At 38.9% G+C, this 27,310-nt stretch overlaps 1 protein-coding gene across 1 annotated transcript in view; it reads left to right on the forward strand.

Moving 5' to 3' along the window:
- The window catches only part of TRIM71 (tripartite motif containing 71), a 46,226-nt gene extending 20,107 nt beyond the window's left edge, over nt 1–26,119 (forward strand). Inside the window, exons 2-4 of the mRNA XM_058183757.1 lie at nt 7,848–8,015; nt 19,331–19,465; nt 21,585–26,119. Of these exons, the coding sequence (XP_058039740.1) occupies nt 7,848–8,015; nt 19,331–19,465; nt 21,585–23,036 (1,755 nt within the window). The 3' untranslated portion in view covers nt 23,037–26,119. The remainder of the gene's footprint in view (nt 1–7,847; nt 8,016–19,330; nt 19,466–21,584) is intronic.
- Nucleotides 26,120–27,310: the final 1,191 nt, after the last annotated feature.

The raw sequence follows: 27,310 nt of genomic DNA on the forward strand, positions 1-27,310 counted from the left end.
AAAAACATGCAAACCTGTTTATAGGGCATAATCTGAAGACTTTTTAAAAATTTGACTGATATCCATCTATTTTACTAACCTGATTAATACATTTTTAAATTTGTGGGGTAGAGGAAATGCTGGAGTTTCTACTGTAACAGAGGTATTTAACTAATATTTAGTTTGTATGAAAGTCTAAATTGTACTTAAATGATCTTGCATGCATTACACATACAATATAGAAAATTATTATCCATGATTTAACATGAACTAATAAGATTGAACTGTAGAATTGGTTTTAGAACTTTTTAAATTGTAATTATTTGCTATCCTTGTTGAACAGCGATTATTTTAAGGAGAAAGAGTGCTAAATAAAGTCTAATACTTCATGAATTAATTATCGTAACACCAAATTATTTGGAGAATGTTTGGTGATAATTTCAGCAGAAGTGTCATTTGTATCTACAGTTCAGATCATGTGGGGAGAACTTTCAAACTCTGGACCTTCAACAGGATGTGATGCTTCAAGAAATTGGTTCAGAATTATTGTTCCTGAAGTACCTCTCAAAATGGTTTCGTGCTGCTATATTAATTATTCAGTTTATTATGTGATGAATCAAATCTGGAGTCTGTGCTGCTTAAAAGAGATTGAAATACAATAACTTCTGTCAGTGTGCAATTAAATAATAAATGTGAAGATAAATTTACATTAATATTAACATTTGTTAATATTAATAAGCTTATGCTAGAGCCAAGATAAACATGATCTGGTGTCTAAAGTTATGCTGAAGTCAAAATAAAGCATCAAAGTAACAATCTTTATTTTAAATCAGTTTTCATTATCCATAAGCAACCTTGATAAAACTTTTTTTGCATGGGAACTGTAATATGATAAAATGGATATGAGGTAGAAATAGAGTTCCATTCATACAGTGTAATCTGTGCATGTAGGAATTACCGGTATCTAAGGAATTGATTGAATTTTGAATTGCTACTCAAAAGGTAAATCACAAATGCCATATTTTTCAATAACCTGGATATATGTTGAAAGAGGATTAAAATCTGACAAATTTGGAGTTTTCCATTGCGATAAAGAAGGCATTACCTTAGTCTAAAGTTCAGCAAGTGAAATGGAGCTTGCCAATGAGATGAGTCAAGGTCTGAAGTTAGGGAGAGTTTATAATCATGCCCAAAGGAACATAGTATTTCACATTCTGATAGTAATATGACAAAAAATATGCTGAGAAATTATAAACAATGTTTTTTTTAATTGAGCTGAATGTTAAGTCTTGCTTAAAAAATGAAAGCTGAGATACAATATATCTCAGAGATACAGTATAATCTTCAGAACAAATACTGAGTTTAAATGGAATGGTCCATTGAATGAGAATATTTTGAAAAAACTAAAATATTAAGGCTTTATTCCTCCTATTGGTTTTTTCTGCCTTTTATTTACCTTGTCCCAGTGACTGATTGGCATATTACAAGGTAATTTTGATGTTACCAATTTCATCATCATATAAAATAGCAAATATATACTTTGCCAAGAAAATTAATAGACTCTTAGTCAAAAACTGAACATAAAATAAAGAGCTATTTAACTTTAACCAGCTAACAAAGGGCAAGCCATCATTCTACTTTTTAGTAATTAAATACCATACTGTTTTAGCTGATTATTGCAGCAATTTCAGTGTCAGAATTATTTAACAGTTGTGTAGTGTTGATGAAAAAGCTTTTTTAATTGTAGGTAACTGAGCTAGAATCCTTTAAATCTGCAATTGATTATTCAGCCTTAGCAAACCCATAACCCTTTTGAATATGTTCAAGTGAAAGGAAAAGAATCAATTCAGTTCAGTAAAACAATTCAAAGCTTATTTTGATCAAAGACAATGTAAAACAAAACCATCAATGAACTCTATAAGTAGAAGAGGAAGGGCAGGTATGAAATGTCGGCTAAAAAGTTAGAATATTATGTTACTATTGCCACTATAACTATTAATATAAACTGGATCTCTCAAGCTAAAATTGGAGTGTTATTTGTCTTAGTTACTTAATATTATGACACAAATTCAAGAAATTAAGACAAAAGTAGGCAAAAAGTAAATTATGTATATTCAGAGTTATAGAGATGTTAGTTGAATCTTTATTGCTGGCAGCATTACAAAATTTGGCAACATCCAGGGAGGCAAAATCCATTTCAATCAAAAGATTTGTATATAGAAATACCAGAAAGATTTGAAAATTTCACTAGAAAAGGAAAATAAAACTGATTCTAATATCCCTATTTTAAAAAATATAGGAAATAGATTCTGTGGTGCCATGAGTCCACACAATTGTATAAAATGTCTAAAAATATTATAGATTTTAATCATTTATTCTCATGTCTTACGTTCCTTTTGAAATCCATATTTGGAAGTGTTATTAACTATTCATACTCTGTTTGTTCTCTCATCTTAATCACAGCACAACAATCAAGCCCTTTCTTTTCTTATGTCCATATGTGATAATAAGGCAAAGCAGTACAATTAAGCCATAAGTCTCCATTGGCTTCCCAATGAATCTCAGCTTTTTTGTGTGGGATGTTGTTTTTGTTTTTGCATTGCCGCTTTCAATGGAAACTGCATCCACATTCCATTGCTTTTGTTAATTGTGCCTGGTACTTAAAACATTTGTAAAGAGGAGGCAGGTAGGTGGGGCATATTGGGGACAATGTGGGGGAGGGTAACTGGTTTAGGAATTGTCCATTCAGGTCAGAGTTTAACTCTAGTGGCCATTCATCAGATGTTGGTTGATTGCTATGCAGTCCTTGGAGACATTTTACTTACCTACCCCCCTCCTAGCTCTTTGAAAGCAGATGGGCCAAAAAGGGAGTATGACACTTGAACATTCACGTTTTTTGTTTTACTATGCACTGTAAAGCCCTATCCTAGAGCAATCAACTTTATAGCCTTGCTCTGGTACTCCTTTGCCTGCTACGGCTGTAAAAGATGAATAGCCCCATGTGATATGCCCTACTGCTTTGGAAAATGTAGCAGGTTCCTGTAGGTAGAGGTTTGTTTGTTTGTTTGAATGCACATGACTAATTCAAAGAACATTTCCTCCTAGCTGAGGAAATGAGCATTAATGCAAGTCTTGAATGCAAATAGCTTTAGCATTTGCAAATAATTCTTAGCACAAATACATACTACTTCTTTGTCATTAAGTCCATTAAGTACTGCTTCTGATAATGATCTTTAAAAAGCTAAGTTTGGTCTGAAATATTTAAAAATCTTAATCTACATCAGGAAAACTGAAATGCTATTCTATTTTAATGAAAGTTGTAAACAGTTTTGTTTCACTATTTTATTGTAATTCCAGATTATTTCCAATATTTGCATTTTAGGATTTGAGCCTTTGGTCTCCATTTCTGTGTCTAGTTTTGCTTTTTTAGTTGTTTTTTTTAACGCTAGTAATTAAGTAGACATTGGCTAGATGGACTAATATCACCTGGAGGTCAGGTTTAGGAATGTTCCATGAATGACCTGAAAAGTGGAGTTTTTAATTAAAACCAGCCTTTAAACAAATAAGTGGGCTTCTTGCATGTAGCGGTTCTTGGTTTTGTGCTGTCCCCATATTATAATGTAATTATTATGCCTCCCCCCCCCACTATCCCTAGAAATGTCATTCCTTTGCATTCCAAACAGTTTGAATCCTAGTAACAGTATGGCGACATCTCATTGCCTTTTTCTGGGATTTTGTTTGACTTGACTACATTCATAGGATTCCTGCTATGAGCAGTCCTTGACATACAACCATTTGTATAGTGAATGTTCGTAGTTACAACACTGAAAAGACTTATGACTGTTTTTCGCATGGTCATATGATCAAAATTCAGATGCTTGGCAACTGATTCATATTTATGACGGTTGCAGTGTCCCTGGGAAAGCCAGATTCACTTTACAACTTTTGTTGATAACATAGTAACTGCTGTGATTCATTTAACTGTGGCAAGAAAAGTTGTAAAATGGGGCAAAACTCACTTAACAACTGTCTTGCTTAGCACCAGAAATACTACCAATTGTGGTAGTAAATTGAGTACTACTTGTAGTGGTTACCTGTCTAAATAATTTACCCTATTTAACTTCCTTGTCAAATTGTGTCTTCTATTGAAATAGACACATATAAATAAATAAATAAATATAGATATATACTATTACATCAGAAATAATTGGGCAACTTCGTGTTGTTTCAATTTTGCAAATAGCCTGAATATGTTATACCTAATTAATTTCTTATTTTCTGTGAATAACAACAACAGTTTCGCCAGGACATAGAGAAGTAGCATAATGCTTATGAGAGTGTAAATTCACTTTCTAATCTAGAATCTTCCATTATTTTCTTAAAAGTTCTTTGCAAAAGTTTGAATAACCTTGGAATACTCTATGATGCAGAATTAGTTTTCTGCTGGAAAGGTATTGTATTGTGAATAGTCTGGTTTGCTCATCTCTGCAACAAATGGGAACAAATGAAGGTACAATCCAGTTAGCAATTGACACATAGCACATTTTAAATAATGAATAAATATCCACTGTTGTAATTTATTTGATAAACCATGGTTAGGTGAACTGGAAAAGTGACCAGTTGAGAGAATGCTGTTAGGCAGAACAAAATACCAGTTAGGTTGAATTCCTTTTTGCGGGTGAAAAGCTGCTGTCAGTTTACGTGGAACTGCACATTATTCTTAGTCAGAGGACATGGCAAGGAACAGCTGGGAGGAGAAGTTTTGGCAAGCACTTAGTATTGTACTGATACTATATGGCAGCAGATAGACAGAATACATTTTTATAGGACAATAACCAGTAGATATTTCATGCTTTTTAACATAAGTTGGTAAGTATTATTACACAACCATTACCACCCACCCAAATATGGAAGTACATTAAACAAAGGCAAGAAAAAGCACAAGTTTGTTATGTCACTGTAGGCAGGTACAGTTGTAAAGATTGGTACCTTGCAGACCTTTTGGACTATAATTCCTATCTCATGTCACTGGTTCGGTCCACTGGTAGGTCCATATTGACAAATGACAGTAGTGGTAGTCCTCTAGATAAGACAGGTCAGTTCAAAGTTATTACAGACACCCCAAAACTATATATATGGTCCTCTTTCAAAATTACAATGGCTGCATCACTCCTATGGTCATTTGCCCATATAACCGATCATGGAGATGCTGCAGCATCCCCACCTCTCCTCTCGTCCCACCTTGACAGCAGCCTCAGTGCTTGGGCCTGGTATCCATGCCCTCAGGAAGCAGTTGCCATTGCTTTGGCAATTTCCTACAGAAAATGGAGGCTGCTTTCAGAGCTTTCTGCCCAGATCAGCTGCAAACCACTGGATCTTGTAAGCTTCGGGAAACCAGACTCTTGCATGCTAAGGCAGCAACTTCAGGATGAGTTTCCCAAAAGCTTTTCCTTGCTTAATCCCTCTCCCTCCCAAAAAACCCATATTTTTTCAATAAAGAAAACAAAGCTGGAAGGGAAAGACTTCTTGATCTTTCTCCCTCAACCCCCCCCCTCCAAAATTAGGTGCTAAAACTAAACTTCCCACCTCTGCCTTCCAACCAATATCCCCTCTTAAAAACCTTACCTTGAGTCCAGGCTGAAGAGGAAGCAAGCAAACAAAGAAATTCTTTCTGCAGCTTTTTGACTTGAGCAGCTGCAGAAAAAAAAAATCAGCTCAGAAAGTTTAGCCATATGCAGCAAAAACAGGATAGAAGCTGGCAACTTGCAAAACTTTTAGCTGTTTGCGTAACTACCTGTAGGATCCAGCTAGGAGTTCATGGGGACAGCATGGGTTATCTCAGGGGCTGAGAGAGCCCTTAGATGCCTTAGGCAGGTGGGCTTGCTTGGCAGTAGGCCTCCCAGGGGCTTCACCCACCCGTGAGGCTTCAATTAATGATGCATCCATTCAATTAACAATTCACTGGCAAGAGCGGTGATGGCTGGTCATTACTTGAGGCAGTTCGTTCAATGTTTTTCTTGACTTCAACCCTAATGGACAGACTCAGAGAGTCTCCATTACAGTTGTAATTCAAGGACTAACAATAGAGAACACCACTACAGCTGGAGATATTATTTTCTTTAGTAATGGAGAGATGCTACTAAAAAGTCTACCAACCAGTTTGAAGATGACAAAGGGAACCCAAAGATGATCCTTTACTTCACCGTATCTTAACATCAGCATCTGTTAGCACAACTAATAAGAGGAAAGAGTGGCTTTTCATTTCATTAATGATTCTTCTGGCAACATAGTGTTTTGGTAGAAATTTTTACAATTTCACTTGTAAAAAACTAGTTGTATTCTCAAAACATTTTTTTGCATATCAGTTCTATATGCTATAAAAATAACTTGTTTGTCATTAGGTAGTTCTCACTGCTACCAAACCATTTTTTAAGCTATAAGCTGAATGAGAGGCTTTTTTAAAAGATCTATTAATTGTTTTGATTACTTTTTCCTCTCTTTTGTGGCTAGTGTGCACTGACTTCTACATTGTATCCCTGTGGAAAGTAGCATCTGGATCTGCATGACAGCACTGCTCCCTGGCCTTTGACCTAGCTTTGCTTCTGGCATTAACTGTTTCAGAGGGTTAATAGTGGGTTTACTTTGAAGGAGCGTTCTTGCTCATATTGACGCCATTTTCTTTGTGGTTGCTGGCCCGTTTAAGCAGGGAGGGGGGGATTTTTCTAACTACCACAATGACTGTGATATTATACTGGTGGCCTGCATGAGCTTCTTTCTGTGCTTTTAGGATTTTTTTTTCTGTGTAGGATTTTTTTAAAAACGAGCACATTTACATTTGGAAATAAAATGCAATCAGATAGCAAATGAAAATGATGCTGCTATGTTCTGCCAAAGAACAAATGTTGAATTTTATGGGATCGTAGGTAATTGTAACACTGATAGTTATTTCTGACTCTACAGATTCATGGTCTTCATTAAAAAAAAGTTTTAGTTTATGGATGCTCAACTTTGTAATGTGAATTTTAATGTGTGCATGATTAAGTAATTAACTGAATTGCCCAATATTCTTCTAATAGGCTTGGATATATACACTCTGTATTCCATTTTGTTTGAAAGGGACACTAAATTTTGATTTTGGAAGTAATATTCAAATATAATTAATGCTTATAGTTTTTTATTTATTTATTATTAACTCATGATTTTTGTTGATTGTTAGACATTGATTTGTTAAGTTGGAATAGTTTAATGTCATGGTTAGTTTTACAGAATAATGAATATGCCAAGAAAATAGGAATAATGAAGGCCACAATATTTTACATAATTATAGAACACAATTATCGTATTATATTTCTTGTAATTTGAACTATTTGTGTTCTACAGAGATAAACATATCAAACTGTTCTGGAGCAGTAAAAGACGGTGTAAACACTCAGTTTTAAAAAATACCTAAATGAGAAGCACTCACAGCTCTCTGTTGCTTCCCTCTGCTGGATGAAATGTGAAAAGAGCTTTGTAGTTCACTGATGAATAAATCAGTTAATCCCTTGACACAATATTTTGGGAAAGTTCACTGGAGTCTGTTTGAGGGTGGTTAACTAAAACATTTTATTTAAATAAACAGTAAATTAAGAGCTTAACCGGAAGGAACTATATAAATCTAATGATACTTCGAAGTATATGGATTATAAAGAAAGATATAACAAAAAGAAAAAAGTTATTCTCATACTTTGAATTAAAACAAAAAGGAACTTCTATTGTCCCCTCTGCAGTGTAATTTACAGATTGCCCATTTAGCAAGTGGCTTTAAAACAAATAAATCTCACATCTTCTGTTGACGTGCATATTGTTCAATACTCTCTCTGTCTCAGGTGCTGCATTTCTACTGTGATGCTTGTTCTGTTCCCATTTGTCGGGAATGCACCATGGGACGCCATGTCGGCCATAGCTTTATCTACCTCCAAGAAGCTTTGCAGGACTCCAGAACTCTTACTATTCAGCTGCTAGCAGATGCACAACAGGGTCGCCAAGCTATTCAGGTAAATATGCAGCTTATATGAGGGACTGGTATTCTTTGAAGTCTCACAGCCTTTTGGAGACAACCGTCATTGATAGGCTAAACCATTGTTTTTCAGTCTTGGCAATGGGTGGACTTCAACTCTGGCTGGAGAATTCTGGAAGTCTAAGTCAATTCAGCTTAAGTTTGTGTATTGAGCTAAACACTGAGCTCAACACTGCTAGTATTGCTATAGAACACTTCTGTATACACTCTACTATGCCATTCTCTTATGAATGATGTAGAAACCTGTCACACTATTGTGTGATTCCTGGATTCATGAATATAGGTTTTAAATATATTTCAGAGATATATGAAGTATTTGTAAATACATTATTGTTTTTAAAATCTACCATTCTCCAATGTGCTGAGGTAGAGAATCGAAGGCATGGGTGTTAGCTCTGCCTCTCTGCCCAGAGACTAAGTCTGTCAATCTTCTTGACATGCCTCCCTTGTCTCTGGCAGTTGCCCAGTTTCCACTTGGTCTTGTCATGTCCCACTCCTCCGCTGACGGCCGGGTCAGGGAAATCCGAATCAGGCTTGCCTCTGCAGCTCTGCCCAAAGTCCTAGCAAAGTCCTCAGAGCAGGCAGGAGACCAGTAAGTGACTTCAGCAAGATAAGTTCGAGTTTGCCTGACTCAGAGACTGCCAGAAAGCAGATCCTTTATATAGGCCATAGGGTGTGGCTCCATGACTCAGCACTCATTAAGGCCTGCCCCTCCCTTCCTTCTGTTGCCTCCGCCTATCCAATCTTCTGATGCGAGGGTCACTCCAATCAGCTGTTGGAAGTAAACTTTCCTCAGGCTCACATGTGGAGGAGGGGGAGGGGTCTAGCTGCTCCGTTTGCCTGGGCATGGAGCCAGGGCTGGGGCCGGGGGATGCTCCCTCCTCTGCAGCCTGCTTGGGCATGGAGCCAGGGCTGGGACCGGGAGGTGCCCCCTCCTCTGCAGCTTGTCTGGGCATGGAGCCAGGACTGGGGCCGGGAGGCATACATTCCTCTGTGTTCGGGAGCAGATAAGCAGACCCCGGCTGCGGTGAGAGCGGACAAGACACAACAGGTCTTCACCCAGCAGAGACGCTTGAGGAGAAACAGCTACACATAACCATATTTCCTTGGATTCTCTAACAGCACAATAACCATATAATAAACGCTATCGGGTTGACTTTTACTGGAAAGAGTTTTGTGTGGCTGGCTTCCCAGTCCACTGGCAAGCAGCCTTACTGGCTCAAACAGCAGCTGAGGTCTCTGCCATTCCTGCACTTTAGCAGAGGGGGGCTCTTCCTCACGCCAGCTCATAGCTGGATTCCGGAATTGGCAACAATCACAGGGAAAGAAGCCATTTCGTGGCACAGGAAGCTGCCCCTTTCACTGCTCCAGAAGACTGCAGGTCCGGCCCTTCCATCGGTGGCCGCCTAAGCCTGTTTGCCTATCAATGGGAGACAATGGCTTCTGGTGGCTCAACAGGCTAATGCAGTCTGTTATTAACAGCAGCTGCTTGCAATTACTGCAGATTCAAGTCCCACCAGGCCCAAGGTTGACTCAGCCTTCCATCCTTTATAAGGTAGGTAAAATGAGAACCCAGATTGTTGGGGGCAATAAGTTGACTTTGTATATAATATACAAATGGATGAAGACTATTGCTTGACATAGTGTAAGCCGCCTTGAGTCTTCGGAGAAGGGCGGGATATAAATGCAAATAAAAAAAAAATTATGACAGACACCTGGGTCCTGAATACAGTGAGACTCGGTCTCACCCTAGAATTTCTCTCCACACCCCCGAGTTTCTTTATATGTTGCCCCATATCAAAGGATACAACAAAAAGAGTCCTCATGGAAGCGGCAATCCAACATTTGTTGGATATCCAGGCCATTCAACCAGTTCCAGAAGACCAACAGGAGCAGAGATTTTATTCCATTTTATTTGTGATCCCAAAGGGGTGGGGGTGGGGGTGGGGATGGAGAGCAATTCTGGACCTGAGGAGGTTGAATCATCACCTCGTCTACAAAAGGTTCAAAATGCAGTCCCTCCAGTCTATACTGGAGAGCATCCGAGAGGGCAACTTGCTCAAGTCAATAGGCCTGATGGAGGCATACCTCCATGTGCCAATCTTGCCAGCCCACCGGTGGTTCCTCCAGTTCCAGTTTGGGCAGAGATTACCAATACCAGGCCCCTTCCATTCGGCCTATCGTCAGCATCCAGGACATTTAGCCAGGACATTTACCAAACTGCTGGCAGTGCACCTCGGGACGCTTCCCGTGGATGACAGTGCTATCTGGATGACATCCTAATGCAATCCTCCTCTTGCCCCCAGGGGAGGGAGGATCTTCGGATTGCAATCCGGGTCCTTCAGGACCACGGATTTTCAGTCAATGTTGACAAGAGCTATCTGTCTCCTACCAAGCATTTGCTCCACCTGGGAGCAGTCATAGACACAAATCTTTGAAGGTCTATCTTATCTACCAAGTGCCAGACAAGCCTAAAGTCCTTGGCAAGTTGCATCCAAAGGGAGTGGATAGTGCCCATTGCTTCACTCTCACAGCTCCTGGGCAAGATAGTGTCCTGCATATCCATCATCCCATGGGCATGTCTGCACGCCAAATCTTTGCAACAGTTCCTCCTTCCTTACCAATGGTCTGGCAGGAGCAACTCACCTGCAAAGTTCCGAGTCCCATTGGGGGTGCTCCAGTCCTTCCAGTGGTGGATGTCATGGGACATCACCAGAGGTTGTGTCTTCAAGGAACCCAACCACCTGACCGTCACTGTGGATACCAGCCTTTTTGGCTGGGGGAGCCATCTTCAGTCCCTGATAATGCAGGGGCAGTGGACTCAGGTGAACAGGGGACACAACATCAACTGGCTGGAACTCAAGGCAGCCCACCTGGCCCTTAGACAGTTCCAAGAGGTCAACACATCCTCATCTTCACAGACAATGTGGTCACCAAGGCCCATATCAACCACCAAGAGGGCACCCATTCCAGGGCCCTCATGCAAGAGGCCAAACAATTAGGCCTCTGAGCAGAGAGAGATTTCTGTCCCTCAGGGCAAAATACATTTTGGGAGTGGAGAGTGTGCAGGCGGACTGGCTCACAAAGCCACAGTCGACCACTCAGAGTGGCGCCTGCATCTGTTCCTATTCAAGGAGCTGATGAAGCATTTTGTCCTTCCAGTCATGGACCTGTTCACTATGCCATCCAACAGCCAGCTACCTGGGTTCTATATCAGGTTTCTAGCACCAGGGGTGGAGGGTGTCAATGCACTCTGCAGTCCGTGGCCCAGAGGGCTGCTATACACTTTCCCTCCCCTTCCTCTCATTCCGGGGGTGATCAGGAAGGTACTGATTGAGAACGCAGAGATCTTGCTCCTGGCCCCCCAATAGCCCAGAAGAACATGGTTTGCTGACCTGGTCAGCCTGTCAGGGCCCGGCCTTGGAGGATTCCTTGGGACAGAACCTCCCTCAGCCAGGGGACCTTGGTCTATATGAACCCGCAATGGCTCCAATTGACCATCTGGCATTTGAGCGGAGGGTCCTGAGCCAGGAAAATGTTTCCTCCAGAGTGATTCGGACTATACAGGCCTCTAGGAGGCCTTCTATCAATAGGATATATTATGCCACTTGGAAGGCCTTTTGCAGCTGGTGTTTGTTGTTCCCACATCTATGTCAGTAGCCCAGATTCTAGAGTTCCTCCAGGAAGGACTAGACAATCCCCCAACACCATCCATAGACATGTGGCAACCCTGTCCTCAATTTTATTGTGTGGAGATCTGGGGTCCCTTGCACAACATCCTATGGTAGGCAGGTTTATTAGGGGTGCAATGAACTTAAAACCTCCTGTGATACATAGGTGCCCTACCTAGGACCTGCCCAAAGTCTTGAGCCACTAAGATCAGCCAGCCTGTGCTTCCTCTCCTATAATGTGGCCTTCCTGGTAGCCATCATGTCAGCCAGATGAATTTCCAAACTGGCGTCCCTCTCTATACAAAAGGGTGTATAGGGTGATCTTTTGGTGGACCCCTCCTTCGTTCCAAGGTGAATTCCTGGTTCCATAGGGTTCAGGAACATACGTACGTACATACATACATACAGTATGTATGTATGTACGTATGTATGTATGTATGTAAATAAATTTATATATTTTTATTTTTTTAACACAAAACACATAAACATAAAAACATTTTCAATCCAAATTACTGTGTGTCAGTGGAGTGGTTACATATCTCTTATGTGCATTCAACATAGAAATATTCTTAATTTATCTAACGTTACATTTCTTCCATCTAATATCTTGATCTTTTAATTAACCAATGGCTATAGCGTTTCATTCTCTCATTCCATATACATTTCCACAAATATATATTTTATCTAATAACATCATTCATTCCATCATTCTAAAACCATTCAGTTTAATATTTCAGTTAATAATGATCTTCCTCTAACCTTTACTAACTTGTGGTTGGACCCCTCTTTCGTTCCAAGGTGAATTCCTGGTTCCATAGGGTTCAGGAACTAATATTGCCAGACTTCTGCCTGAGCCCCACTCATGCCCTGGAGAAGAAGTGGCATACCTTGGATGTTAGGAGGGCCCTCCACATATATATTAAGAAGACTTCCTCTATCAGGAAGACGGAATCTATGTTCGTGTCCTTCCACACTAGGCAACAAGGTCACTCCTTCGACCATAGGCAGGTGGAAACAGGCATGTATCACTAAGGCTTATAAGCTCCAGGCTCCTCCTTTGCCTCGGTGGGTGACAGCCCACTCTACCAGAAGTGTGACCATGACAACTGCATGGGTGACACAAGCCCATCCAGGAAATCCAGGAAATACGTTGAGCAGCCACATGTTTCTCTCCATTCCCATTCAAAAAAAAATAAAAAAATTGACAGACTCAGTCTCCAGGCAGAGAAGCAGAGCTAACACCCATGCCTTGGATTCTTTCTCAGTACACTGAGAAGAAGCATATCAGGTAAGACCAATGCCCCTTCTATTTTGCCCTTTTTTCCTTAACAACAGAACAAAAACAGAAGAAATCGAAAAGAACAAAAAATAGATATAGAAGTGTGTGTGTGTGTGTGTGTGTGTGTGTGTGAGAGAGAGAGAGAGAGAGAGAGAGAGAAGGAGGGAGGGGGGGAGAAATTAGGGTGAGGATCACCCTGGCACAAGCAATTTACAAAGTAGCAACTGGGATTATGTTCATTTACAATCTCTGTGGAAAGATTCCTTTTAACTTGTTAAATTTTGGCAGTTAACTATCTAAAATTTTTTTTTGCTTCGGCTGTTTCAATATCTTTTCCCAATGCATCATTATTTAAAGCTGTCTGAAAGTCTCTCTATACATACCGTGTAAGTATACAGATTTGCTTTTGAGAGTCTTTGGACATTTGGTCACAGCAGGGGTGAAATGCTCCCGGTTCGCACCGGCTCGCCCGGTTAGGTAGCGATGGTGGTGGCTGGTTCAAAGGACCAGTAGCAAAAATCCCTGGCCCTGCCCCCCTGCCTCTGCTGAGCCGCACCATCAGCAGAGGTGTTTTTTTACTTTTAAAAGCTTTTCTTCAGCCGAAACATGTAAAAAAAAAAAGTAAAAAAAACCCAACCCTCTGATGATCGTGGGATTCTGAGCAGAGATCATCAAAACCCTTTAAAAGTTTTTTTTTAAAAAACCCTTTTCAGCCGAAGGGGGGAAAAAAAAGAAAAAACCCCGAGGTTTTAAAAGCCTCCTCTGGCGATCCCAGAGGAGTTTCCTGATCCTCACAGGCTTTTAAACTCACTTTTTAACAGCCCCCACTTACAAGAGCCCCCACCCATGCCCAGCCAATTCCCCCTCCTCACTTACCTATAATTACTACTCTTTTGGGTTGGCAACTCCATGCTTTCTTCAGCTACTGAAGAAAAAAAAAAAGCTTGCTTTGACTTCCTGCTTCGCTGGCTGAGGAATTCTGGGATTTAAAGTCCACAATAAAATAAAATAAAATAATAAAATAAAATATTTGTGCAGCTTTCTGAGATTTGGTGTGTTTCTGTAGTGTTTCACTCTAACTACACAAACACACAAAATCTCACAAAACTGTATGTGGCATTGTGTGTGTGTCAGTTGTGTTGTGTGTGTGTAAAGTGTGTGGTTCCTGCTTGTTGCAGGGGCCATTTTGGGTGAAGTGCAGCTGCTTTTACATTGTGTGTGAGTCAGTTGTGTTGTACTGTGTGTGTGTAAAGTTGGTTTTCGGTACCTCTTATTGTTTTGTATACCTTATTTATTATTTTTATTTATTGTTATTGGCCACACCCACCCAGTCATCTGACCAAGCGACGCCCACCAATTAAGCCACGCCCACAGAACTTGTAGGGAAAATTTTTAGATTTCACCCCTGGGTCACAGTGAGACTGATCTTTTTGTCTTTCTATGAAACAAGGGAGATTTTTCAAATTGCAGTTTTGGTTCGTGTTACGTTATCAGACTCTTCAATTTTATTATTTATTTATTATTTATTTGATTTTTATACCGCCCTTCTCCCGAAGGACTCAGGGCGGTGTACAGGCAACAATAAAATACAGAACACCACAATATACCATTTAAAATACGAATTAAAAAACTTATTATAATTAGCCTAAAACCTTAAAATTTATAAAACCAAACCCCATTTAAAATTAATAGAGAATTTAAAATCGATAAAATTTATGTAATTTAAAATTTAAAATTTAAAATATAAAATTTAAAATTTAGGCCAGCCCCGCGCGAATGAAAAGATATGTCTTCAGTTCGCGGCGGAAAGTCCGAAGGTCAGGTATTTGACGTAAGCTTGGGGGAAGCTCGTTCCAAAGTGTGGGAGCCCCCACAGAGAAGGCCCTTCCTCTGGGGGCCGCCAGCCGACATTGCTTGGCGGACGGCACCCTGAGAAGTCCCTCTCTGTGAGAGCGTACGGGTCGGTGGGAGGCATGTGGTAACAGCACAATTTTTATCATCCTATAATCTAAGGTTTCCTAGGTTCTCTGGAAACCTTACATAAACTGCTCTCGTTGCTAGGTCAGAGAGTAGAATAGAATGGAATAGAATCAGAATTAGATTAGAATACTTTATTGGCCAAGTGTGTTTGGATACACAAGGATACACAATTTGGTGCATATGCCCTCAATGTACCTAAAGAAAAATAATTAATTGATATTTCTGTCTAAAGGGAAAAAATATTACTACCAGTGTATTTTCTTGAAAGTGGTTTTTTAAAAGCTTTGATCTAATAGTCTAGCTCAGGGGTCCCCAACCTTTTGGACCTTAAGGACCACTAAGTCCATAATTTTAAATCTCGGGGACCACTAATACGAATCCACTGCACTGCTTGCTGAAGCACCTGGACTCCCAGTGACGGGATGGGGTCCTTCAGGCACTGTCCCTCCTTTCTCTTTCTCCCCCCCTTTTTCTCTCTCACTCATTCTGTCATCTTTCTTTCTCTGTCCCTCCTTTCTCTCCTTTCTCTCTCTCTCTCTCCCTATCTCTCCCTCTCTTTCCCCCCTTTCTCTCTCTCTCTCTCCCCCTATTACTCTCTCTCTCTCCTCTCTCTCTCTTTTCCCCCCTCTCTCCCCCCTCTTTCTCTCTCATCCCACTCATTCTGTTATCTCTCTTTCTGCCCCTTTCTCTCCCCCCTCTTTTTCTCTCTCTCCTCCCTCCTTTCTCTCTCTCCAACTCATTCTGTCATCTCTCTTTCTTTCTGTCTCTCTCCTTCTCTCTTCCCCTCCCTCTCTCTCTCTCTCTTTTTCCCACTCTCTCCCCCCTCTTTCGCTTTCTCCCCCCTTCCTTTCTCTCTCCCATTCATTCTATCATATCTCTCTCTCCCCACCCACCCCCCCTCTCCCCCACACACTCTTTCTCATGGGCCAGCCAGTGTCTTGGTGCTGAGAGGAAGTCAAGCATCTCCCCGAAAGACCGAGGTGCAGGAGCACCAACAAGGGCCGGAAAAAACAGCCATGAGATCCACTCTGGAATTCCCACTCTGAAATATGGAGCGAATTTCCATTCCCCCCTCCCCTTCACTTGCCAGGCGAGGAGTTACTGGGAAGGGAGGGTGAGGGGCAGGGACAGCCACTGTTGGGTTCAGTCAACAGGAAACTAAAGCAGGGGGAAGAAACAGCCCGGGGTTCCCACCACCCATTGCTTCAGCAAGGGCTCTGCTGCAAAGTTAAAAATTGCCCGAATCTCCCTCAACAGCGGAGATTTACAGTTCCACCATGAGTTGCCTGGCCAGTCCCATCTTACAGAGCTCTAGTCACAGGACTGGCCATTGCTTATCCCAGAGCAGCTCCTCCACCCAGGTGCACCGCAGACCACCAACATTTTCTCGCAGACCACCAGTTGGTGACCGCTGGTCTAGTTCATCTCAAAATCAAAATTTGTAGGAAATTTTTTTGCTAAGCTTATGGACATTTTTCCTGATCTGGAATGTCATAGAGGCATTACTTCTTGGATTGTTGGCATTCTGTCCAGTTTTGAATCTTTCAAATAAAGCACATCCAGAAAAAGCATACCCTACATCTTTTTGAAAAATGTTCAGATGGTAGATTGATTTTTGAAATATGTTACAAATTTAGATCATGTATCCAAGCCTTTTTTAAAAAAAATACCTTTCTGAAAATTTTAAGACAGAAAAAAACTTTAAGAAGAAAGATATCAGAAAGATCAAAAAGGAAGGGCCAAACAGGTAAACTATCATTTAAAAAAACCTCAGGCTGCTAGTAAATTTTTCTTTGTTTAAATTTTTCTTTTTAATTGAAATAATACATATATGGCTTTGTACAAAGCAAATAGTTAGGAGCTGCATTTAGCATCATTTTTATTTACAGAACGCCTCTATGCCCATTCCTGAGTAGTTGTATGATATGGTATTCCAGTATTGGTGCTTCTTTTTTATGAGTCTGTCAACCTGGAAAAAAAATGTGACAGTAGATATATCCATGAGAAAAAGGAGGCAGCAGGGGGCAACCTCACTAGTTTGCATTTATAAACAGGTAGAAGATACATGAGTCTTCTAGGATTCTTCCTTTTTCCTCCTTTTCTGATTGGATGAATATTTGAGAGCAAACAAATTATTTGCCAGAAAACCAAGCATTTGGACCAAACCCAACTCCACCTAATCATCCCATAACCATTCGTTCATCAACCCTGAGCAAATGGTAGTGATGTCTGATCCATGAAGTTATACCATTGCAGTGTCTCTTTTCCCCCATCCTACCATCAGTTATTTTGATACCGATTAAGATTGTTAGGTGAGAACCATCTATGCCTTATTAGGTAACTGACAGAAAAAAATAGATGGTTTTCTTCTTTTAATGGCAGCAGTAAATCAGAAATCTGTTTATGCCTGGTAGGAGCAATACAAAGAAAGTCAGGAATTTATGTAGAAGATCTTGACCTTTTACTATAAAAGCCTGCATGGTTGCTGAATGGTAGCAAAAGAATGGATGTTGGTTGCCTGGATGTCAGTTACCCTATCATATGAAAGAGGAATAATTTTAGCTTGGGCCCACAATAAAATGTATGTTGCTCAAGTGCATTGATGGACAAGGAGGATTACATGAACATTACATTTTTTTTTAATGAGGCAATGAAATAGTATGCTCTGAAATCTGGAGCTATCCTTCAGGACTTGTTGCTTCCATTGCTAAAGATATCTGCTTCCCACCCCTACATCTTATCCCTATCTTACAGCTACCATAATGCAAACAGATATGTTGCTATCCTAGTAAATCATTCTTTTAGAAAACTCATCCACAATAGAAGCCCAAGGGGTATAAACCTGTATGCTTTTAACCTTACTTTCCCTCAGGTCAGTGCTTCCCAAACCTGGAAAATTACCCAAAATTTGAACCCATTACTCAATCACAACCCATTACTCAATCACAACAGAGACATTTAAAGTGCAACTTTACCTGAATTGAGTAAAAAGGACTTTCTGATAAGTAGTTTTGGGTATTGGAGGAAAAGGGGGAAACACTACATTATCCACATTAACCAAATTTTATTCATAAATCTTAAGATTTAAATTTAAAACCTGTTAAAGCACAACTTTTGATCTTTTTCAACAGTGACATTAATAGTCTTGAAAATCTTGAGCTATGTAAGGTGTGCTTAAGAATGTGTATCTGTCTCACAGTCTAAAGCTTGATTCTTGATTCTTTTAGGCTAAATGGGAATGTTATTGACCCATAACTTCCTGTTATTTTTAGGTTATTAGAGGTCTAATGTATAGTGTATGCTCATGGAAATCATTTGACATTGTGGCGGAAAGAACACATATCTTTTGCTTTTCTCCTAATTTCATGTATTTTCACAGCTGTAATAACAGATTGTTTTTTACCAAAATATTAAAAGCATTTTTTTCAAGGTGGCTTTCAGTTATTGCAGGGCAAAATGCCTGTGGGTATATTCAGACAGTACTTGATAAGATGCTACAATGCTGGAAAGAATGAAATTATTTTGAAATGTTTTCAACGTGTGCTCGTTGTGTTTAAATGAGATCATCAATTATGTTATCGATTACATTAAGAAATTGGGAATGTTGAATTTGTATTCATGACTCTTCTACTTTAAGTCCTATTGCCACTGAAAGGGGGCATAGAAGAAAGAGAACAAGCGGAAATTAAGAGCAGAGAACTGCAAGGCATATATTGAAGAGAACACACTCAAATTCCTGAATAACTAGATTTAATCTATTGTAAAGTCTCCTGGTGGGATGCAGGCAGAGTCTGGGCCAAAGCTGTTATGATGAATACAGATATTTCCAGTAGTTCATTGATTGAATTGAATGAAGAAGACTGGTGGGGGTTTGATAGGTAAGTACAAGGCTTCTCTTTTTCACACTTGATGTGGTAACTGTACATACTGTGAATGAATTAAAAGAAGCAATGTCTAATATTATATTTAAATGTGTAGTAGATTAAATCAGAATTCATGGCAGGAGAAGGTATATGCATTATTTGAGCAAGAGATGTAGACCTGGGGGAAAAGACTATTTTGGATAAACCACTTTCTGAGAAAAATAATCTGTTTTACCAATTCCTAATTCACAGAAGATTTTAACACTGTGCTCTGATGCTAATAATGGAAGTGTTCAATCATCCATTGCCAGCCACTTTCAAAAGCTGATGATATTGGTCAAGGTTTGAACATGCTCTAAATACCCTATATTTCTATTTGATAGACTTGGTTATTTTGTGCTTCAGTTCTAATTTTTTTAAAAATGAATAGCTTAATAAATGTTCTTTCTTCTATTGTACAATTAATTGACTAAAAAGTTTTTGTTTTGTTTTGTTATAGCTGAGCATTGAGCAAGCGCAAGCTGTAGCAGAACAAGTTGAGATGAAGGCAAAAATGGTACAATCTGAAGTGAAGGCTGTGACTTCCAGACACAAGAAGGCTTTGGAAGAAAGAGAATGTGAGCTGCTGTGGAAGGTAAAAAAAAGAATGCAATATGTTTATGAACTGCAGTGGCATACTTCTAAGTTTTAAAAAAAAATCTGTGGAAGGAAAGTTGCTGATAAAAGATGGTAATTTTGTCATATCCTGAATTAATTTTTTTGTTTGCCTTCATAAACAAAAGTTGTTATAATTGGGAATCCATTAAAACAAAGTTCTTTTGACTTAATTTTTACAAAAAAAGCAATGAATTTCTGCTTGGAACAGAAGTCTAAACAGATCCAGCTAGAATTTTAAGGCTTATTAGTTATACAGCTTAGTAGGAAGAGTCAAGTGAAAGTGACTACATCCCACAGTTTGAGAAATCTCTCGAACATATCTCTGTATGGAAGTTAATATTATTAATTACCATTATTATTGCTGCTGACTGGTGCTTTATAACAACCATTTGATTGCCCACCTACGCAAAGAAAATAAGCCTGATTGAGATTATAGGAAAATTTAGTTAGGAATCAGATATTTTCAAGGGAAGGTGCAACTGATGTTGAAGTCCTAAGGTACAGGGAGTTACTCTAATATATCTAAAGCAGACTATTCCAGGAGAGACTAAGTTAAGCAGGTAGTGTTATTCTTCAAAGCCATCTATCAACCTATTTTGGACAGACAGGAACCCAGGTAATTTCTCAAGGTCTTTCCTTCTACTATTGATAGCTAATAAAATCATCTTCTTGGAAGATTGTATTCAGGCTGGAAAAGTTAATAGAGACTTCATTAGTTGAGCTAGGTAATATCATCTAAGCCCAGATTTGAAGGGTTGAAGGCAGGGGCAAGGTGCTGCCCTCATTGTTAAAAATTCTGTTCCTCTTCCAGACCATGATGCAACAAACTACAATTTTATCAGGCTACAGAACTATGTGAGTGTATCTGGAATTCAGATAGCATTTATTTGTGTACCAGGCAGCCACCAGTCCAACATTCTCTGTACCTGAGTAGTTGGAGTTGTCTTGAATCCAACATTGGAGCTCTAAGTTGTTGGTATATGGAAACTTCCAACATTTGGACTGTGATCAATTTCTTGGATTGTCTTAGAAGTTTATAGCTACCATAGACATGTCACAATTGACAAGGTGCTTGGCTGAGATAGAGTTATTGCCTATGTCTATTGAACATAGTTCTTATTTAGTTAGAACTGATTGGGAAATGTTTGCTAAATATGTTCTACTCTCACCACATCCTTTCTCTACAGTAGTATCATCTGCATTAAAACAGGTAATAGTGCAGTCCTATTAAAATACATTTTTTGAACCTTCCCTATTAAAAAAGTACAGGTACTTGTAAAATTAATGACTTATGAGTAATTCCAGGTGCTTCTAGTTGGCACAGCTAATGTCAAGTTTGTTTTGATTTAGTTTTAAGTTTGGGTGGAGCAGCATGCCTTTGAAAATTATCTAGAAGCTGCAGCAAAATCAAGATGTAGTGCCTAGACTTCCTTCAGGTTTCCTTAGGAACATGTGATGTAAATCTCACTCAACTTCAGTAATTATCCATTGTTTTTTGAAGTAAATCCCAAAGTGCTTATTTCAACATCTTTTTGACTATCAGAAGGAATGACTTCCACAGTATGTTACCATCTGGAAGTTCCATTCGTATAACAAGATGTACTTTGGATGCCCCAAAAGGAGACTTGGTCAGAAACAACCAGGCCTTCTCAGTGGTAATACTAATATTATGGATCCTCTCCCCCAAAGGAATGTCTTAGTGCTTCTTGGCTGCTTGTCTAGTCAGTTTTGAAAAACACTTCTGTAAGCTAGCTTTCCTTTGTGATTATCTCTTTGAATTTATCAATTTGCTTGATGGCTATTTTAGCAATGTTTTATATGACTCATTACATATTATTTTGTATTTATGTCAGCTTTGTTGGCTGCTTTATTATATAATATTATGTTGGAAACCATTATGGTCTGGCTTTCCAAGAATATTTAGGTAGAAATTTAACAGTAAATAAAATAAGTAAACATTAAGTTGGGAGGAGTAAATGCTTCATTAATTTTAATAGTTTCGTAGGGTTTGTTTTTGCACATTCAAATGTTCTGTTCCATTTTCTATAGTATTTGTAGTTGATAATTCCAAATATGTTTTCTTGTTCTTATTTTAGGTGGAAAAAATCCGCCAAGTGAAAGCCAAATCCCTCTACTTACAAGTTGAGAAGTTGCGTCAAAATCTTAATAAGCTAGATAACACCATCAGCGCAGTCCAGCAAGTCTTAGAAGAGGGCCGAAACATGGATATCCTCTTGGCACGGGATCGGATGCTTGCACAGATGCAGGAAATGAAGAATGTAAGAGGCTTCCTGCAGCCTCAAGAGGATGACAGGGTCATGTTTACTCCTCCTGATCAGGCACTGTATTTGGCCATCAAGTCTATGGGATTTGTCAGCAGTGGGGCCTTTGCTCCTCTGACCAAAGCCACTGGGGAGGGTCTCAAACGTGCATTGCAAGGCAAAGTAGCCTCTTTCTCAGTGATAGGTTATGATCATGATGGTGAGCCTCGCCGTTCTGGGGGAGACATGATTTCATCTGTTGTAATGGGGCCAGATGGAAATCTGTTTGGTGCTGATATTTGTGATCAGCAGAATGGAACTTATCTTGTAAATTACAGGCCACAGATGGAAGGGGAACATCTGATCTCAGTCATGATGTGCAACCAGCATATAGAAAACAGCCCATTTAAAGTCATGGTCAAATCAGGGCGCAGTTACGTTGGCATTGGATTGCCCGGGCTCTGTTTTGCTAGTGAGGGGGATAGTGATGGAAAGCTGTGCCGCCCCTGGGGTGTTAGTGTAGACAAGGAAGGCTATATCATTGTTGCTGATCGTAGCAACAACCGCATTCAGATCTTTAAACCTTGTGGGGCTTTTCACCACAAGTTTGGCACCTTGGGCGCCAGACCTGGCCAGTTTGATAGGCCTGCTGGCGTTGCCTGTGACTCCTCACGGAGGATTGTTGTGGCAGACAAGGACAATCATCGCATCCAGATCTTCACTTTTGATGGCCAGTTCATTCTCAAGTTTGGGGAGAAGGGAACCAAAAATGGGCAGTTCAATTATCCATGGGATGTAGCAGTTAACTCTGAGGGAAAAATCCTGGTGTCCGACACAAGGAATCATCGGGTTCAGTTGTTTGGACCTGACGGAGTGTTCCTGAATAAATATGGTTTTGAAGGAGCACTCTGGAAGCACTTTGATTCCCCACGAGGTGTGACATTCAATCACGATGGCCATCTTGTCGTGACTGATTTCAACAATCATCGTCTTCTAGTCATCCGCCCTGACTGTCAGTCAGCCCGTTTCCTTGGGTCTGAAGGCACAAATAATGGCCAGTTTTTGCGTCCACAAGGTGTGGCTGTGGATCAGGAAGGTCGTATTATTGTGGCAGATTCCAGGAACCACCGTGTACAGATTTTTGAGCCAAATGGTAGTTTTTTATGCAAATTTGGCACTCAGGGAAGTGGCTTTGGTCAGATGGACCGTCCTTCAGGTATTACAGTCACCCCAGATGGTTTGATAGTTGTGGTGGACTTTGGAAACAATCGAATCCTCATATTCTAATCTGTGTATATGTGTACTAAGAAGAAACTGTCTCAGGGAAAATCCTTTTAAGAGATCTTGCCCCACATAAACACACAATATTCCAATGATAGTTCAAACCTACCTCATCTTTAATTTTTTTATAGATGAATGTATTTTCCCTTTATATCTGCAGGGGTTGAACCTGTGATTATATGAACTCTTAATCTACCTCATTATCTTTATGTTCCTTTACATCCACAGTATACACGGTGCAGTATAAAATTAAGCCTCTTTTTCCCTAAATGGGACACTCATGCACAAGTTTGTTTCTGTGCACATTAGTTGGTTGTGTGATAAATTTTGTAGATTCTGCCAAAGAGGCACACTCATCTTGAAAAAGAAGAAAAAAAATCAGTAGTTTTAGATTTTTAATTGTTTTATATTCAGGTTGTACTGTGTTTTTCTTATTGGAGAAGGTGAAGGGAGCTGTATTTTTAGATGCTGCTGCAGCAGAGAAATCTTTTCTTTGTTCTCTTTTTTTATACCTCAGTGCATTTGACATACTGTTCCACATAGCATCTTATTTCAGAAGGCCTTTTCTTTTGAAATGGGATGAAAATCACTAGGAAAAAAAAAAGGCTAGGTTCTTTGTCACTGGTACTTTTCTGCATGTGTATTTTGAAAAATGCAGTAATTTCACACCAAAACAATGTTTGAGGATGCACAAATGTTGTGATGTGTTCAACCTTATTTTGGTAGTTTGGACTTTGGCCCAAAGGGCCTCAGGGCAAAACCACCCATACATAATAATCCTGGAGGTCCTGGAAACAGCTTTTTTATCTGCTAGCAAAGTTGCTCTCTACACTTGGAAACTTTAGAAGTTACCTCTGTTGTCTAAGGAGCTGCTACATGGGTGAGAATGTGTCTCCCCAAATAGCTTCTGACTTCAAAAGGATATGTTTGGAATGTAGCTTTGATATAGTTGGATGTTCAAGGCAAATGAGGATTTCCTCTTAGGCTAGTGTTTTTTCTCATAACCTTTCTTCCAGTTCTTTTCTTTTTTTAAAAAAGTCACTTCCCTTATGTATTGTCTGTATGTGTCTATATATGTGTAACAAATACATGGCAATAGCCATTACAATGAGTCAGATGGTTAGGCATGATATGATATTTCTGTTTTGAAGTTTTATGTTCAAAAAATTAGCTTTTTGTAATGTAGAGTTATTAAGATGTGTGATTTTTCAGGTATATATATCACAGGAAGTTCAAATTTGGAATTTCAGGGTGAATATCAGAAGTTAACAGTAAGGAAAGAAAGTAGATAATAGTATGTAATCTGAATGGATGGTTTCCTGCCTTTTTCAGTGCCCCACCTCTATTAAATGGAATATCTACATGGGAAATTCATCCTGACAGGAACCATGTAGCTCCCTCTTTGGGATAAAGACTGTGGAAAGTGAACCACCCTAAATCCTACCTCGTTTGCTCCAGCGCCAAAGAATGCCATGTAAAATGGGGGTGCATTTCTAAAACCAAAACTAGTAAATACCTTGAATTCAGTCAGCCACATTTAGCACTGAAAATACTGAGAATATTTATACTTCTCCAAGAAGCTCTGTAACTCACGTTTTATATCAAATCATAGGAATGTAATTCCTTCCCTGCTTTGTCATTAACCCCTATATACCTCTATTGATATTTGATGTGTGCTGAGTTACTATGGTGCTTAGTCTCCATGCTAAGGCTTGTCGTTGGAGTCATGTCTGTCAGGCAGTCTAATGTCTTTTATTTACGATCCTGCTTGGAGATCCAAAATACTGATAGAGCAATCAGCAATCTTAGAGTTTTCAAATAGATTACTTCTTTTTTTTTAGAACTGAGTAATCAGAAGGGAATAATATGAATTATTCATGTTTCATGAAATGCTCTTTAATGAAAAATAATCCTTGCTACCCGACCATATATTCATTACTGGCAGATCTATCCTTGAATGTTTTGACCAGAAGATGTTATGACTGCACTTTTTGCATTTTCCAAGGCATTACTTTCTAGATGTGATGAAATTGAATTCAGTCTTTAACTGGAGATGGCTATTCGATAAAAGGGATAGTTAATTACTATATCCTCCTCCCAGAGATTCAGGGCATTTGCAAACTTACAATTTTACAAGCCTTCATTGAACCATCTTAGCATTATTAATGTCTTATGCTATATAAATCAGTTGGGCAGACCCAATAGTTTCCTTTTAGTCACTACCAATATCTCTGAATACATGGATTCAAATTAGGCCTGGGGTAAAGTATAAAATATAAGCCATTTTCAATATTTTATGTTGCTGCAACTGATATAAAGCTAAGTTGCAAAGGAGCTTCACTGCTAAGGGATAAAAGACTAAGCTATCTGAAACTAAGGATTGCCTTCTTAACCATGGGCAAACCAATATACCTGTAGTTTATGATGGAGGTGGTATTCATACTTTAAGATAACGTACCATGATGCTTGAAAATACGTTCTTTTCTTGGACACCAAATATTCTATTTCAAAGAGAGGGGGATTCTATTGCCCCTGTCTTTAATAAATAATAAAGGCAGGGTATAGATATATGTAAGTCATGTCCCATATAAGTCATATTATGCTTGTCAGAAACTGTTACTGGAGTTGACAAAGAGCATTGTTTGAGCATTGTCACTGGAAATTGAAGTTTTATCTATCTTGATGCCAAACTTAATGTTAGACCAGTGCATAACCTATGCAGGCATTTCAGATTTTAGTTTGTACTTGAAACCCTAATGTTAGTTTCTCCAAAATGGCTACCAAAGATAACTGGTTAAAAGCTTTATTGTTGACGGAATCCTTGGTGTTCTTCTAATGGAAGCTGTTATTTCCATTGATTCCAACTTTGTTTTCTGCTAGGCTTAGGATAAACTAAGCTGTTTTTAGAAGTTTTTGTCCAGTAACTTCTGTGCCATCCATTCTTTCTAACCTCATAAAACTGTAGTTAGTATGATTACTGTAGTTCTATTTTTGAAAGACATACATATGTACACTTACATGCCTACATTTAGGGGCTATACAAGATTGCAAAGACAGGAACCCTATCAGGGGAAGAAGGTGTATGTTCTGTATTTTTCATCCACAAATACTTTCTTCCATGCTATTGCAGATATATATATATATATATATATATATATATATATATATATATATATATATATATATATATATATATATATATATATATATATATATATATATAGATCTTTAGTTATTCGGGTTTCTCCGTAAAATTGGAAGTGTCTTGGCGGCGTTTGACGAAGTCTCATTCGTCATCTTCAGGCTTCAGCTTCGTGCTTCTGGGAGCAGAAGCACGAAGCTTTTGCTCCCAGAAGCACGAAGCTGACGCCTGAAGATGACGAATGAGACTTCGTCGAAACGTCGCCAAGACACTTCCAATTTTACGCGGGAGAAAACCCGAATAACCAAAGATCTACATACAAACACCCGCGAAAACCTCAGAAAACATATATATCTGCCATTTTGTCACGAAGTAAACAATTTAAAAAAGTAGTGTCTTTATACTATCTTCCTCATGTATTATTAAGTTTTTAATTTTTATTTGCTGCTGTTCGGCTGCCAGATTTACTTCTGTCCAGTTATTGCAATAGGTAATGCAAAGCACATGTAATCTCACTTTAAGATTTTACGGAAACTTCTCACAGGAGTATTTATAATACAATGAATTAAATAGTATAATAGAAAAAAATATTGTCAATGTAAAATGTCCTCTAGGGGTCTGGAATGGATTTATTTGGAATGGATTTACTGGGCTCCTGAGCAGAAATTGATTACAGATTAACACTAGGTGAGCAAAGGTTTGAAAACAGCTTGTAAATGTGTTTATTCTTCAGCTCTTGGCTACTAAACTAATACATCTCATTTACAAAATATTTGTTATTTATAAAGTTTAACCTACAATTAGGGACTGGTTGTGCTATAAATATTTGAATTTGGCTAATCAATAAGCTGTTAGGTTATTTAGTTTTCTAATTAATTCTTTTTCTTGAAAACCCAATAGGAAGTCAAGAAGTGTTGCTAAATAGCAGGTACTTTAAAAGTAAATTGAACAGTGTACTCTTAAATAAAGTTTAATGGCATTTGATAACTCTATAAAAGATACTCTGCCTAAGATTAATCAGAACTGATACTAAAGGAGGTACTTCTTTACGGCGTCCAGCTGGAATTGCATGATTTGATCCTGTCACTTTTAAGTAATTAAGTTCAAAATTAATTTATTGAAGAAAAACTTTGTTTCA

This window comes from Ahaetulla prasina, chromosome 4 (assembly GCF_028640845.1).
Source record: "Ahaetulla prasina isolate Xishuangbanna chromosome 4, ASM2864084v1, whole genome shotgun sequence".
NCBI lineage: Eukaryota > Metazoa > Chordata > Lepidosauria > Squamata > Colubridae > Ahaetulla > Ahaetulla prasina.